Below are 13,772 nucleotides of genomic sequence, written 5' to 3' on the forward strand. Positions count from 1 at the left end.
GAGAATCATGTGCTGCTGCCCAGGGTGGCTAATGCATTGCCTTGATGAGGCTACCAAACCCAGCAGCATCATTCCACAACTCTCCAGGTAATGGAGTTGCCACTTCCTGTCAGAGGATGAGGAGACCTAATAGCATTCAGAGAGGTTATTACACTATTTCACCCACAATAGTACCTACACCCTATAAGCATCATCCTTGCCTTGTTAGGTATGTAACTGGACTAATGCCCAAAGCAGCCCAGGAGCGCTCCAAAGATATGAAGCCTCCAAAAAAGCAGTTAGGGAGAAGGTGCTTACTTCTATATTAGCAGAACAATTCTGTCCTTATATTCTATGCCTCAGCGAAAATAGAAAATACCCATATAAGATATTGTCTTTCATACCTGTCCTGTCTTGGAGTAATCCTGTGTTCTGAAGTCACTATTTCTCAGTACCCTAACATTTACGGTGCAGTCCTTTCCCATTCATACAAAAAATGCATTACCTCATACTAGAGGGTATTCAATTTCCTACTTTTCTTTGTTGTAGTCTACCAACAATTTCACCCATATTAATCACACATCTAATTTTTGTATCCTCTCCCTCTCCCAGCACACATTTGTCTCAATCTCTAAGAATGGCATGCCAAAATATGATTATATGGCTCAACAGAACTGTCATCAAGGCTGTAGACCTATCTTCTGATCAATACATTGATACTAAATCAATGTAATAATACGTTATACAGTATATCAAAACAGTTTTTTTTAGGTTCCAACTTTATGATGTGTGCTCCTGATGTTAATAGCATATTGCAACATTTGTCAATGAGATGGTTCAATGTAACATAACCAATTTGGTATAAAGCATTTAACAAAATATCCAGGCTCCAGAAGTTCAACGTATGGAGGAGTTAAAATAGCAAAACAACCTGGAAGCAATTCCAGATATGTACCATTATAAAAGGTTTAGAAAAACATCTCTTAAAAATTTAAGACAATCCTGCCTGTCCTCCAAAGTCTATTTACATATAAAATACCAATGAAAGAGAACGGAAAACAATTGACAGTAACTCATACTGAACTAGAAACTCAAATTTAACAATTATTCTCCAGACAGGTTAATAAATAGAAGTAGCTGCTATAAAAATAACCACTGGCAGCAAGAAAAATGTGATAATCAAGATATTTATAACTTCATTCACAAAATCATCAAACTTAACAGTGCCGTACCAATGCCAAAGAAGCCTCAAGGCATAAAAATCATGAGAAGACAAGCTGAAATTCAATTACTAACACAGCCAAATAAACATCCATTAGGTCAGTGAGAAAATCATTGGAAAACAACAAAATATGCGCATCTTATTCTAATAAATTCAAACAGAAGTACTTCCAAGGTTGTTTAACCCAGAATTGAGACCCTACCATACACCACAGCGGATGAAATCTTACTGCTTTTTGTACTGCTGTATCCATCTCCTCCCAGACTGAACATTGCAATCAATGTAAGTTTGTATCATATACCAAGATAATGCACAGCAACTTGGTACCTTTATCACTTATATTTTCCTGCATTTCCTAAATACGTCATAAATTGCTTAGACCATTGAGTTTATGATAGGTAAGAGAATCACATCACTCCCTTTCCTGCTTATTTCACTTTCTCCCTAGCATGTTTATTCATGAACACAGAATTAATTACAGGGTATTTCACAATTGTACTAATATAGATTTCAAAATTATATTATATCATTTCTAAATTATATTAACATTATATAAAAGAAAATTCCAACTGCAGGACAACAAAGGCTATGTGCAGGGCAGTATTTCAGTTACTGTGCGGCCATGCACCTGTGCAACTCAGAAGGAACAGTGATGGCTTAGAGCCGGGTTTCCCAACCTTTTTTATGCTATAGATGAATACAATTAATCAAGGGTCCCAGGGCCTCCAGGCTGGGAACCCCTGCAATAGAACTATCCCATCATTCCCTTTCCCCTTCATTCCTTTTGCTTCCCAGCATAGCCATTAACCTCAACCCCTCCCCCAATTCTCCAACTACATGGTGATTCTAAGGGCAATTTACAGTATCCAATAAAATAGCAGATCTTCAAGATATGTGAAGAAACCCATGTGGTCTCATACAGATGCTACACAGATAGCTCCAGAGGTCAGAATCAAATCCGTGTTCCTAGGCAAAAGTATTATCAGCTATGCCACGTTCTATTTGCTGCTGCTAGTCTCATCATCTCACCTTCTCCTGTCCCTTAGACCACTGTGTCTTTCTTATATAATCCTAATACACTTTTGCATCAGGTGCTCCCTTTCCACTAATCCTTATGTATTTATGTTCTTTACCTTATTTGTCTTCTCCTCTGCCTCTTCATACTTTTTCTGCATGTTCTATCGTTTCTTTTTCCTCTCCTTTCTTGTCTCTCCTCATTTTTCCAATTGCGATCACTACCTTCTTTTTTCCTTTCCCCGAACCTTCATTCCCTCCTTTAAGCCTTTCATAATTCCTCCCTGTATCCCATTTTCAGACCCTACACCCCAATGGCATTTTAACAACACCTGATCTTTGTCCAACTAAACCCAGTTCCTACAACACAAGTCTTTACCTGAATCCTATGTTTGATCTTTAAAAATGGGCTCTGAAATTTAAAGTTGTTTAAACTATTGTGGGGTCAAACTCTGGCAAATGGGATGAGCTTGGATGGGAGATCTTGATCAGCATTGGCCAGTTGGACCAGAGGGCCTATTTCCATGTGGTATAACAAAGCACTTCAATGAAATCAAATGTTGGATAAACTCACCTTTTCAATTTGAAATTTTTCATGAATAAGCAGGGGGAAAACTGGGAGAAAACACCTTGTTTTCCAATACTGACCAAGGACACAAATACTGAGGTATACATCATCTTTTCTTGGTAATATCACACCTGGACAAGTTACCTGAAGTAAACAGGGGAAAAGTATAATAATAACCCATTTAGTACATAATATCCATTAAATTATTATTCAAAATTATTCATGCTGACTCATACAAGAAGAATTTTTAAAAGTAATCCACATATAATAGCAAAAACCTTATTAGCATATGCCATGATACTTTTAGTTTCGGGAGCTTGCTAAGGATATTTAGCCCTTTCAGACCTTTGTATTCCTCATATTGTCAGATATTACATAATCAGACTTCACAAGATTCATTATTTTTAAATATTATTAAATAAATATGCAATAAAACATAGAAGATGACAACAGAGTACTGGCCCTTTCAGCTTACGATATTGTGCTGAAATTTTAACACACTCTAAGATCAATCTAAACCTTCCCTTCCAGATAGCCTTCTACTTTTATATCATCCATGTGCATATCAGAGAGTTTCTGAAATACCTCCAACATATTTGCCTCTACTGTCACTCTTGGCAGAGCATTCCATGCACTCTCCACTCTCTGTGTAAAGACCTCATTTCTGACATCTCCCTAAACTTTCCTCCAATCAACTTAAAATTATGTGCCCTTGTATTAAATATTTCTGCCCTGGGAAAACTTCTGTGACTATACACTCAATCTGTGCCTCTTATCAGCTTGTACACCTCTATCACGTCACTTCTCATCCTCCTTTGCCCCAAACTTCCTTAACCTATGACTTCTGGTCCAGCGGCAATCTATTGGTAAATCTTCACTGCACCCTGTCTAAAGCTTTTATATCCTTCCTATAATGACACAACTAGATCTGAATGCAACATTCAAGTGTGGTGTAACCTAGTTTTTATAGAGCTACAACATTCCTTTGCAGATCCTGAACTCAATCCCCTGAGTAATGAAGACCGAAACATAATAGTCTTAACAATCCTATTAACTTGCATGGCAACTTTGACTGATCTGTAGATGTGGACCCAAAATCCCTTTGCACCTCCACACTGCCAAGAATCCTGCCATTAACCCTGTATTTTGCCTCAAATTTGACCTTCCAAAATGAATCATTTCACAGTTTTCCAGGATGTCCCCATCTGTCACTTTTCAGCCCAGTTCTGCATTCTGTTGATATTCTGTTGCAAGTTATCCACAACTACACCAATCTTCATGTCATCTGCAAACTTACTAACCCACCCTTCCCTTCTAAGTAAGAATCTAAATCATTTATAAAAATCACAAAGAGCAGGGGTCCTAAAACAGATCTCTGCTGAACATGACTGGTCACCAACCTCCAGGCAGAATACTCCCATCTACAATCATCCTCTGTCTTCTGTGGTAAACAATATACACAGCCAAATTTATATGGATTCCATGCCTCCTGACTTTCTGAATGTATCTACTATGAGGAACTTTATGAAGCACCTTACTAAAATCCATATACACCACATCCTCTGCTCTATGTTCAGCAGTGCTTTGTCACATCCGCAAAGAACTCAATCAGGTTCGTGAGGCCCTTCACAAAGCCATTTTGACTTAATCAGACTATGCTTCTCCAAATTATTGTAAATCCTTTCTCAAAGAGTATTCTACAATAATTTGCCCAGCACTGAAGTCAGACTCACTGGTCTATAATTCCCAGGGTTATCTATTCCTTACTTCCTCCCAATGCATAAAATTGGGCTGGTTGTTATCCCAAAGCCTTACCCTGAACTGCAAGAAAAATGGCAGGTAATTGTGCTGCTTTCCCCAAAACCTCCCCTGTTTTGGTCCACCTTTTTGGAATAAGGCTTTGATGTTTGATCTGTTCCATTTCAACTCTTCCCACTCTGCCCTGCCATAAATCCTTAGCTCAAAAGTCTGGCTCGAGCTGTCTTCACTTGGCAACCTTTTTTCTTGTTTTTGCCCTGAGTCTTTTTACCCATCTCTCTTTTCCCAAAGACCTCCCTTTGTGAATAGCTGTCTGCCCTAACCCTTAAGTCATTATCAGTACACTGGCTACCCATTTAAATCCATGGATCAAAACTAGAACTATGATATTGGGGCCATTACAGAGATTTGGATATCTCAGGGGCAGGAATAGCTGCTGAGTGTGCCAGGGTTTCAATGTTTCAAAAAGGACAGGGAGGGAGGTGGGGGAGTGGCACTGCTGATCAGGGATAGTATCACGGCTGCAGAAAAGGAGATCATGGAGGGTTTGTCTACTAAGTCATTGTGGGTGGAAGTCAGAAATAGGAAGAGGCCAATAACTCTAGTGGGTATTTTTTTATAGACACCCTCTCCCAATAGTACAGAGACATCAAGGAGCAGATAGGGAGGCAGATTCTGGAATGGTGCAACGATAATAGGTTTTTTGTGATGGCTGATTTTAACTTTCCTGATATTGACTGGCATCTCCTTCGAGCAAGGAGTTTCGATGGGGTAGAGTTTATTAGGTGTGTTCAGGAAGGTTTCTTGACACAATAAGCCTACAAGAGTGGCTGTGCTTGAACTGGTATTGGGAAATGAACCTGGTCAGGTGTTAGATCTCTCGGTGGGACAGAACTTTGAAGGTAGTGACCACAACTCTATCTCCTTTACCATAGGGCTAGAGAGGGATATGCGCAGAAAATCTGGGATAACATTTAACTGGGTAGGGGGAAATATGATGCTATTATGAGAAGATAAATTGGGAGCAGGTGTTTTCAGGGAAATGCATGGCAGAAATGTGGCAAACGTTCAGGGAACATTTGCATGGCGTTCTGCATAGGTATGTTCCATTGAGGCAGGGAAAGGATGGTAAGGTAAAAAACCCATGCTGTTCAAAGGATGTAGAAAATCTAGTCAAGAAGAATGAAAAAGCTTAAAAAAGATTCAAGAAACTAGGTACTGTTAGAGCTCTAGAAAATTACAAGGGTGCCAGGAAGGAGCTCAAGAATGAAATTAGGAGCGCTAGAAGGGGCCATAAGAAGGCCTTGGTGAGCAGGATTAAGGAAAGCCCCAAGGCATACGACAAGTATGTGAAGAGCAAGAGGATGAGCTGTGTGAGAATAAGACCATTCAGGTGCGATAGTGGAAAAATGTGCATGGAGTCCAAGGAGGTAGTGGAGGTACTTAATGAATACTTGGCTTCAGTATTCACCAGTGAAAAGGACCTTTGCAATTGTGGGGATGACTTTCAGTGGACTGAAATGCTTGAGTGTATACATATTAAGACAAAGGAAATGCTGGAGCTGTATTAAATCAGATAAGGCTCCAGGACCAGACGAGATATACCCCAGGCTACTGTGGAAAGTGAAGGAGGAGATTGCTGAGCCTCTGGTTTTATCTTTGCATCATCAGTAGGGACAAGAGAAGTACCAGAGGATTGGAAGGTTGCAAACGTTGTACCCTTGTTCAAGAAAAGGATGAGAGATAATCCAGGAAATTATAGACTATAGAGTCTTACTTCAGTAGTGGTCAAGTTGTTGCAGAAGATCCTGACAGGCAGGAGTTATAAGTATTTGGAGAGGCATAATATGGTTAGGGATAGTCAGCATGGCTTTGTTAGGGGGAGGTCGTGCCTTACGAGCATGATTGAATTCCTTGAGGATGTAACAAAACACATTGATGAATGTAGAGCAGTGGATGTAGTGTATATGGATTTCAGTAAGGCATCTGATAAGGTCCCCCATGCGAGGCTCATTCAGAAAGTAATGAGGCATGGGATCCAAGGAGACCTTGCTTTGTAGATCCTAAATTGGTTTGCTGACAGAAGGCAAAGGGTGGTTGTGGATGGTTCGTATTCTGCATGGAGGACAGTGACCACTGGTGTTCTTCAGGGATCTACTCTGGGACCCCCACTTTTGTGATTTTATAAATGATCTGGATGAGGAAGTAGAAGAGTGGGTTGGTAAGTTTGCTGATGACACAAAAGTTGGGGGTGTTGTGGATAGTCTGGAGAGTTATCAAAGTTTGCAGCGCACTATTGATAGGATGCAGAGCAGGGCTGAGAAGAGGCAGATGGAGTTCCAGCCAGATAAATGTGAAGTGGTTCATTTTGGCAGGTCAAATTTAAAGACAGAATATAATATAAATGGTAAACACGAGGAAATCTGCAGATGCTGGAAATTCAAACAACAACACACACAAAATGCTGGTAGAACACAGCAGGCCAGGCAGCATCTATAGGGAGAAGCGCTGTCGATGTTTCGGGCCAAGACCCTTCGTCAGGACTAACCAAAAGGAAAGATAGTAAGAGATTTGAAAGTAGAGGGGGGAGGGGGAAATGTGAAATGATAGGAGTAGACCGGAGGGGGTGGGATGAAGCTAGGAGCTGGAAAGGTGATTGGCAAAAGTGATACAGAGCTGGAGAAGGGAAAGGATCATGGGACGGGAGGCCACAGGAGAAAGAAAGGAGTGGGGGGAGCACCAGAGAGAGATGGAGAACAGGCAAACAACTGAATATGTCAGGGATGGGGTAAGAAGGGGAGGAGGGGCATTAACGGAAGTTAGAAAAGTCAATGTTCATGCCATCAGGTTGGAGGCTACCCAGCCGGTATATAAGGTGTTGTTCCTCCAACCTGAGTTTGGATTCATTTTGACAATAGAGGAGGCCATGGATAGACATATCAGAATGGGAATGGGACGTGGAATTAAAATGTGGGGCCACTGGGAGATCCTGCTTTTTCTGGTGGACCAAGCGTAGATGTTCCACGAAACGGTCTCCCAGTCTGCGTCGGGGTCTTGCCAATATATAAAAGGCCACATCAGGAGCACCGGATGCAGTATACCACACCAGCCGACTCACAGGTGAAGTGTCGCCTCACCTGGAAGGGCTGTCTGGGGCCCTGAATGGTGGTGAGGGAGGAAGTGTAAGGGCAGGGGTATCACTTGTTCCGTTTACAAGGATAAGTGCCAGTCGCTCCCTACGCGACTCCCTTGTCCACTCGTCTCCCCCATCCCTTCCCACCGATCTCCCTCCTGGCACTTACCCTTGTATGCCCCTCCTGCCCTTCTTACCCCATTCCTGACATATTTGGTTGTTTGCCTGTTCTCCATCTCCCTCTGGTGCTCCTGATGAAGGGTCGTGGCCTGAAACGTCGACAGCGCTTCTCCCTATAGATGCTGCCTGGCCTGCTGTGTTCTACCAGCATTTTGTGTGTGTGATAATATAAATGGTAATACTTTTGATAGTGTGGAGGATTAGCGAGATCTTGGGGTCCATGTCCAAAGCTGTTGCATAGGTTGACAGTATTGTTAAAAAGGCGTATGATGTGCTGGCATTCATCAACCGTGGCATTGAGTTCAAGAGCCATGAGGTAATATTACAGCTATACTAGACCTTAGTTAGACCCTGCTTGTAGTACAGTGTTCAATTCTCGTCACCTCATTCCAGCAAGTTTGTGGATACTTACAGAAAGAGTAGAGAGGAGATTTACAAGGATGTTGCCTGGATTGGAGAGCATGCCTTATGAGAATAGGTTGAGTGAACTTGGCCTTTTCTCCTTGGAACAACAGAGGATGAGAGGTGACCTGATAGGCATGTGTAAGATGATGAGGAGCATTGATCATGTAGATAGTTAGAGGCTTTTTTCCGGGGCTGAAATGGCTAACATGAGGGGGCATAGTTTTAAGGTGCTTGGAAATAGGTATCAAGGGGATGTCAGGGGTAAGTTTTTCCACACAGAGAGTGGTGGGTACATGGACTGCACTGCCAGTGAAGGAGGTAGAGACGGATACAACAGGATCTTTTAAGAGTCTCTTAGATAGATACATGGAGCTTAGAAAAATAGACTATGCAGTAGGGAAATTCTAAGCAGCTTCTAGAGTATTTGGAGATTCTAGAGCTTCTAGAGAATGGTTGGCATAACATTGTGGGCTGAAGGGCCTGTAATGTGCTGTAGACTTTCTATGTTCCTATACCTACCATCTCTCTGGTCATTTGTGAGGACAACAATATTAATAAAACATCCATTTATGGTCCCCAAATGCAAGAAAGAGAAAATTCATTTTATATGATCAGTAGAAGCAAAGTTGGCCACTTTTCGTATTCTACTGTCCACCACAATCGAGTATCGACTAATAAAACAAATGTGTGTATTTTAAAAATACACAACTGGATATCTTTGACTCCATTGTTCTCCATTTATAAAATTGAAATTCCATGTTCTAGCACGTCTGACTTTTCACTGATGCAGTTGTCAATCTAGTTCTAGCAATTTAAAACCGCTGTCACAGTTTTTGTGAAGTAGACACAAGATATAAACCTGATAATGAGATACTGTTACCTAGAGTTAACAATACCTTTATGGAATAATACCAATGAGTTTAACAGAGTATGTGCTACTGCATTATCAAGTGTGATTGGATGATTATGAATTCCAGTTTTGCATTTTTAATAATATAAACAAGTTGTTATTCTTATCCTCTGAATAAATCAGGAATATACCCAGTCAGACTAGTTATGATCAGAGTGGGACTTGGTTTTGGAAGATTATAATTCCCTTATAGGAGGAATCAAGTGTTCTTAGCCAAGGATATGAAAACAAAATTGCTCCTGTGGTGTATTATGTACTCTCTGGGGTGTAGCCAATCCACTCGAGACACTAGTAAGCGACTGATGAGCCAACTTTCTACATATGTAGTGGTATCTATTGCTGAAATTTGGAGTTCGTTATTACAGCTATTTAAATTCACTAGCACACCATGCTTCGGATCATCTTGGCTTCCAATGATTATACTGTTTACATGGTGCGTGAGTAACCAAGGACTCATCTTTGCATTCGATCTTAAACCGGAGAACTGCCGATCGGTGAATTCTGCTTAGTATGAGCATAAATATAAAGCACAATGAGTTTACTTCTACAGGTGTGATTGGTTTACGGCAGGTTCGGCCGTTTTAAACAATAAGGTTAAATTGCTTGTTCTTGGTATAACCTCAGTATTCCCCATGAACCTGAAAAAGTGCAAATTTCACAGGCTTGCAGTGAAAGAGGTTGCCACGTTTAGCACATCACGGACAACACCCTGGGTTTCTTGCACTGAAAAACTTAAAACAAAAGCGTAAAGGCACTTCATTGTGAAATATGAGCCAGTGGCAAAAATAAACCCATGAGAAAGTTTATATCATAACCTACAGTTTAAAATATAAACTATAGGAAAGGCTGTGCTAACGGGGAAACAATTTGTAAGTTTGTGGAGAAAAACTGGTATGATTGTGTTAAAGGGAATTTCTGGGTTATCAACGTTTTCAATATTCCGGGTCATCTCCTGTGCTGGCATAGCGTTCTCACAAAGGGAATCACAACATTGACGACTTTTGCGTACACGTTGATACTTAAATATGAGATAATTCATCGACTAAGTATACGATTACGTTGCGACTGTAATATTTTAAATTTGTTCGGACTAAAGAGTTGACAAGAGATATCTTACCGCGTGGATTTCAAGTTGAATTATGCACTTGAGAACTTTTTGAGGCATTTTCCAGATTCACCAGTCTGGATCAATAACAAAAAAATAAGTTGAGCTACAAACTGCAGTAACTATTTGCTGAATTACAACTAACTGCTTGATGCATTCACCGCCGCTTCGGAGAGCGTCACGTTTCCTTGGTGATTTAGACACGCCTGGTATAATCTGAACATCAAGAAAGTGAAACAACTCCAACAAGTGAAAAATAACGCAAGGATCCTGCGGCAGATGTTTCTTATTTATTGTGACCTTACTATCATCTAATTTTATATAGAGAAACGAGAGTAACCAGATTAACAGTTAAAATTATTTCTGAGACTTGACAACCTTTGACAACTGAGACCGTGGACCCGGGCACAACATCAGGAAAATTCCAACAGAAAGAGTTCTCAGCCTACACAATTAAAATAAATGATCATGTCATTTCACTACAAGTTTGCTAGAGGATCGACTCTTCCTCTCTCGGCACAAATGTTAACCGACCTCTTGAGCATTCCCTGGTCGTTTTGGATTCATTTGTCAAAGTCAAGTTTATTGCCATATGTTCAAAAATATGTACGCACAGGTGCAATAAAACTTGCAGCAGCACCACGGGCACATAGCATCGCCTAATCAGCATTCACAAGGGTGCTGGGAAACTCGGATCCTTCTGCGAACCGGGCTCCACCTCTTACCTCTCACATTCGGTCAGGGGGCCGGGGCCGGGGCCGGGACCGGGACGCCGATCGCTGCTCTTGGTCATCCACTCCTGTAGATGTCGCGGTGCAGGGCAAAGACACCCGCTTCTTCCTCTCTTCCTATGCTTTGCCCTGAGCACGAAATTGTTCGATCAGACAACAAACTGCCGGCTCCAGTTCTCGATTACTTTATTTCCAAACCAGAATTAAATGACCATCTTGCTCTGGCCCGGGCAGTGAGGATCACCGCGCTTTGAGGTTGGTTACCATGGCGACGTACCTCTGACCTGCCCTTTACACGTTGATAATGGACAGCGTAGGTTTTGTTTATTACTTTTAAATGTATATGTATAGCAGTAACTTATAATTCCCACTCTAGTTAGATATTTCGTTTTCTTAAAGGAAAAGTTTTGATCGCCTTCCTTCACCCACCTTCGCCCCACAATGCAATGGCGCTACTGCCGGGCCGAGGAGGCAGTGCGGCCGACATGGCGTCGTCAGGTTATAGATTGAGCTGTTCGCTAGTCGGGCACGAAATGGACGTGCGGGGGCTGGTGGCCACCTTGTTCCCCGTAGGAGCTTTCGTGTCGGTATCAAGAGACCGCACCGCGCGGGTGTGGCTGCCTAACGGGTAAGAAATAAACCAGCAAATCGCCGAGGTTCCGCCATTGCTGAGGCGCGACTTTAATGACTTGACAAGATGAGCAAAGGAGGGAGCGGTTTTAATCTCAGTCATAGTTGGCTGTTTAATTGCAACCTTTGTCTTCAAGTGAGCAAGTAAGGTGACTTTATTCGGAAAAATCAAGAAAGTTTGCAATGCTGGAAATTCAAAGTAGCACACACAAATTGTCAGGCGGCATCTATGGAAATGAAAGTCGATGTTTCGGGCCGAGACCCTTCTTCGGGATTGGAAAGGAGGGGTGAAGATGTTGAAATAAAAAAGTGGGGCAAGGGAAGGATGATAGCTAGAAAGTGATAGATGAAGCCAGGTGGGTAGGAAAAGCAAAGGGCTGGAGAGGAAGGAATTTGTTAGGAGTGGAGAGTGGACCACAGGAGAAAGGGAAAGGAGGAAGGGCACCGGGGGAAATGATAAGTGGGAAGAGGTAAGAGGCCGGAGTGTGGAATAGAAGAGGGAGAGGGAGAAATTAGCGGAAGGAGAAATCATGCGGTTGGAGTCTACCCAGACGGAATATAAGGTGTTGTCATCTTGGAATGGGAATTGGAATTAATTCTGGGACGTTCTATTTTGGCGTATGGAGCGGAGGTGCTCAATGAAGCGGCCCTCCAATTTAGGGGTCTCACCAGGGTAGAGGAGACCGCATCAGGAGCATTGGATGCAATAGATGACCCCAGCAGATTCGCAGGTGAAGTGTTGTCATAGCTGGAAGGGCTGTTTATGGCCCTGAGTGGAGGTGAGGGAAGAGGTTAATGGGCAGGTGTAGCACTTTGGCCATTTGCAGGATAAGTGACGGGAGGGAGGTTAGTGGGGAGGGGTGAATGGACGAAGGATCATAGAGAGAGCGATCCCTGATGGAAACAGAGAAGAGGAGGAGAGGTAAAGATGTATTTGTTTGTAGGATCTCTTTGGACATGGTGGAAGTTGTGAAGGATGATGTATTGGGTGCAGAGGCTCATGAGGTAGTAGGTGAGGACAGGAGGAACTATGACTGCTAGGTGGCAGGAACATGGAGTGAGCATGGATGTTCAGGAAATGGAGGAGATGTGGGTGAGGGTAGCATCAGTGGTGGGGGGAAGGGAAACACCGTTTTTTGAAGAAAGAGGACATCGCTGATATTCTGGAAAGGAAGCCATATCCTCGGAATAGATGTGGAGATGAAGGAACTGAGAAAAGGGATAGTATTTTTGCAGAGGACAGTATGGGAAGAGGTACCATCAAGATAACCGTGGGAACAGGTAGGTTTATAAAAATGTCAGTTGATAATTAGTTGCCAGAGATGGAAAGAGAGAGATTGAGAAAGGGGATATGTTGTCAGAAGTGGAATTTTTTTATGATTTTTACATTGGACATTTTCATATGATGTAAGAAAGAAGCAGCAGCTGGGCCAGTTTTGTCTTTCAATGAGATTGTGGCTGATGTTTTGCTTCAAGTCTCTTTCCAATACAAAATTTTAATAACCTAAATATTCAAAATCTAATTAAGTGTCCACAGCCCTCCTGAGTAGAGAATATCAAGATTCACTATCCTCTGGGTGGAGAAAAATCTCTTCTCCCTACTGTCTTGAATGACAAATTTCTTATTTTAAGATGGTGACTTCTGATTTCATTTGGGAATGATCATCATTGCATCTAACCTGGGATCACAACTTTCCCAAATAAGTATTTATAACTTGGATGTACAGAATATAATTTGCAGATTAAAATAATCAAAGATCAAATTAGGAAATTTATATTTTCACGTGGAATGCGTTCACAGGTTAGTAGTAGAAACCGTTTGGAATGAAGTCTTTATAAAAGAGATGGATTGCAAATTCAAAGGAGAAGTATTTCCAGACTGTAAAGAGACAGCAGAAAGATACAGAAAGGCCTAGGGGATGCAGATAGTCTCAAGTGGTTACGTAAAGTCTAGACACTTAGTACATAATATGGAAAAATGTGATAGAATAGAAATGGGGTATTTCTCAAAAATTGAATGGTTTTGGTGATCAGGACTGCTTGTACATGAATTTCTGAAAAGTTATCTGCAGGATCTGTAACTGTTATGGAGGTCAAATGATATGTTAATATTTAACACAAGAATAGGTTCTTCATT

General features: G+C 41.6%; 2 protein-coding genes across 6 annotated transcripts in view; one reads left to right on the top strand and one right to left on the bottom strand.

Moving 5' to 3' along the window:
* spata6l (spermatogenesis associated 6-like) overlaps window positions 1–11,139 on the bottom strand; it is a 100,755-nt gene extending 89,616 nt beyond the window's left edge. For 3 of the 4 annotated variants that reach the window (XM_059969988.1, XM_059969986.1, XM_059969987.1), the window contains exons 1-3: window positions 11,000–11,139; window positions 10,287–10,351; window positions 2,790–2,927 (exon numbers count right to left, since the gene is read on the bottom strand). In XM_059969988.1, the coding sequence (XP_059825971.1) occupies window positions 2,790–2,927; window positions 10,287–10,334 (186 nt within the window). In that variant the 5' untranslated portion in view covers window positions 10,335–10,351; window positions 11,000–11,139. Of the gene's footprint in view, window positions 1–2,789; window positions 2,928–10,286; window positions 10,352–10,888; window positions 10,972–10,999 lie in introns of those variants that run through there. The other variant, XM_059969989.1, reaches the window with a different exon arrangement.
* plaa (phospholipase A2-activating protein) overlaps window positions 11,127–13,772 on the top strand; it is a 55,323-nt gene continuing 52,677 nt past the window's right edge. Inside the window, exons 1-2 of one of the 2 annotated variants that reach the window (XM_059969985.1) lie at window positions 11,127–11,260; window positions 11,405–11,633. In XM_059969985.1, coding sequence (XP_059825968.1) covers window positions 11,452–11,633 — 182 coding nt within the window. In that variant the 5' untranslated portion in view covers window positions 11,127–11,260; window positions 11,405–11,451. Of the gene's footprint in view, window positions 11,319–11,404; window positions 11,634–13,772 lie in introns of both variants that reach the window. The other variant, XM_059969984.1, reaches the window with a different exon arrangement.

This window comes from Hypanus sabinus, chromosome 5 (genome assembly GCF_030144855.1).
Source record: "Hypanus sabinus isolate sHypSab1 chromosome 5, sHypSab1.hap1, whole genome shotgun sequence".
Lineage (NCBI taxonomy): Eukaryota > Metazoa > Chordata > Chondrichthyes > Myliobatiformes > Dasyatidae > Hypanus > Hypanus sabinus.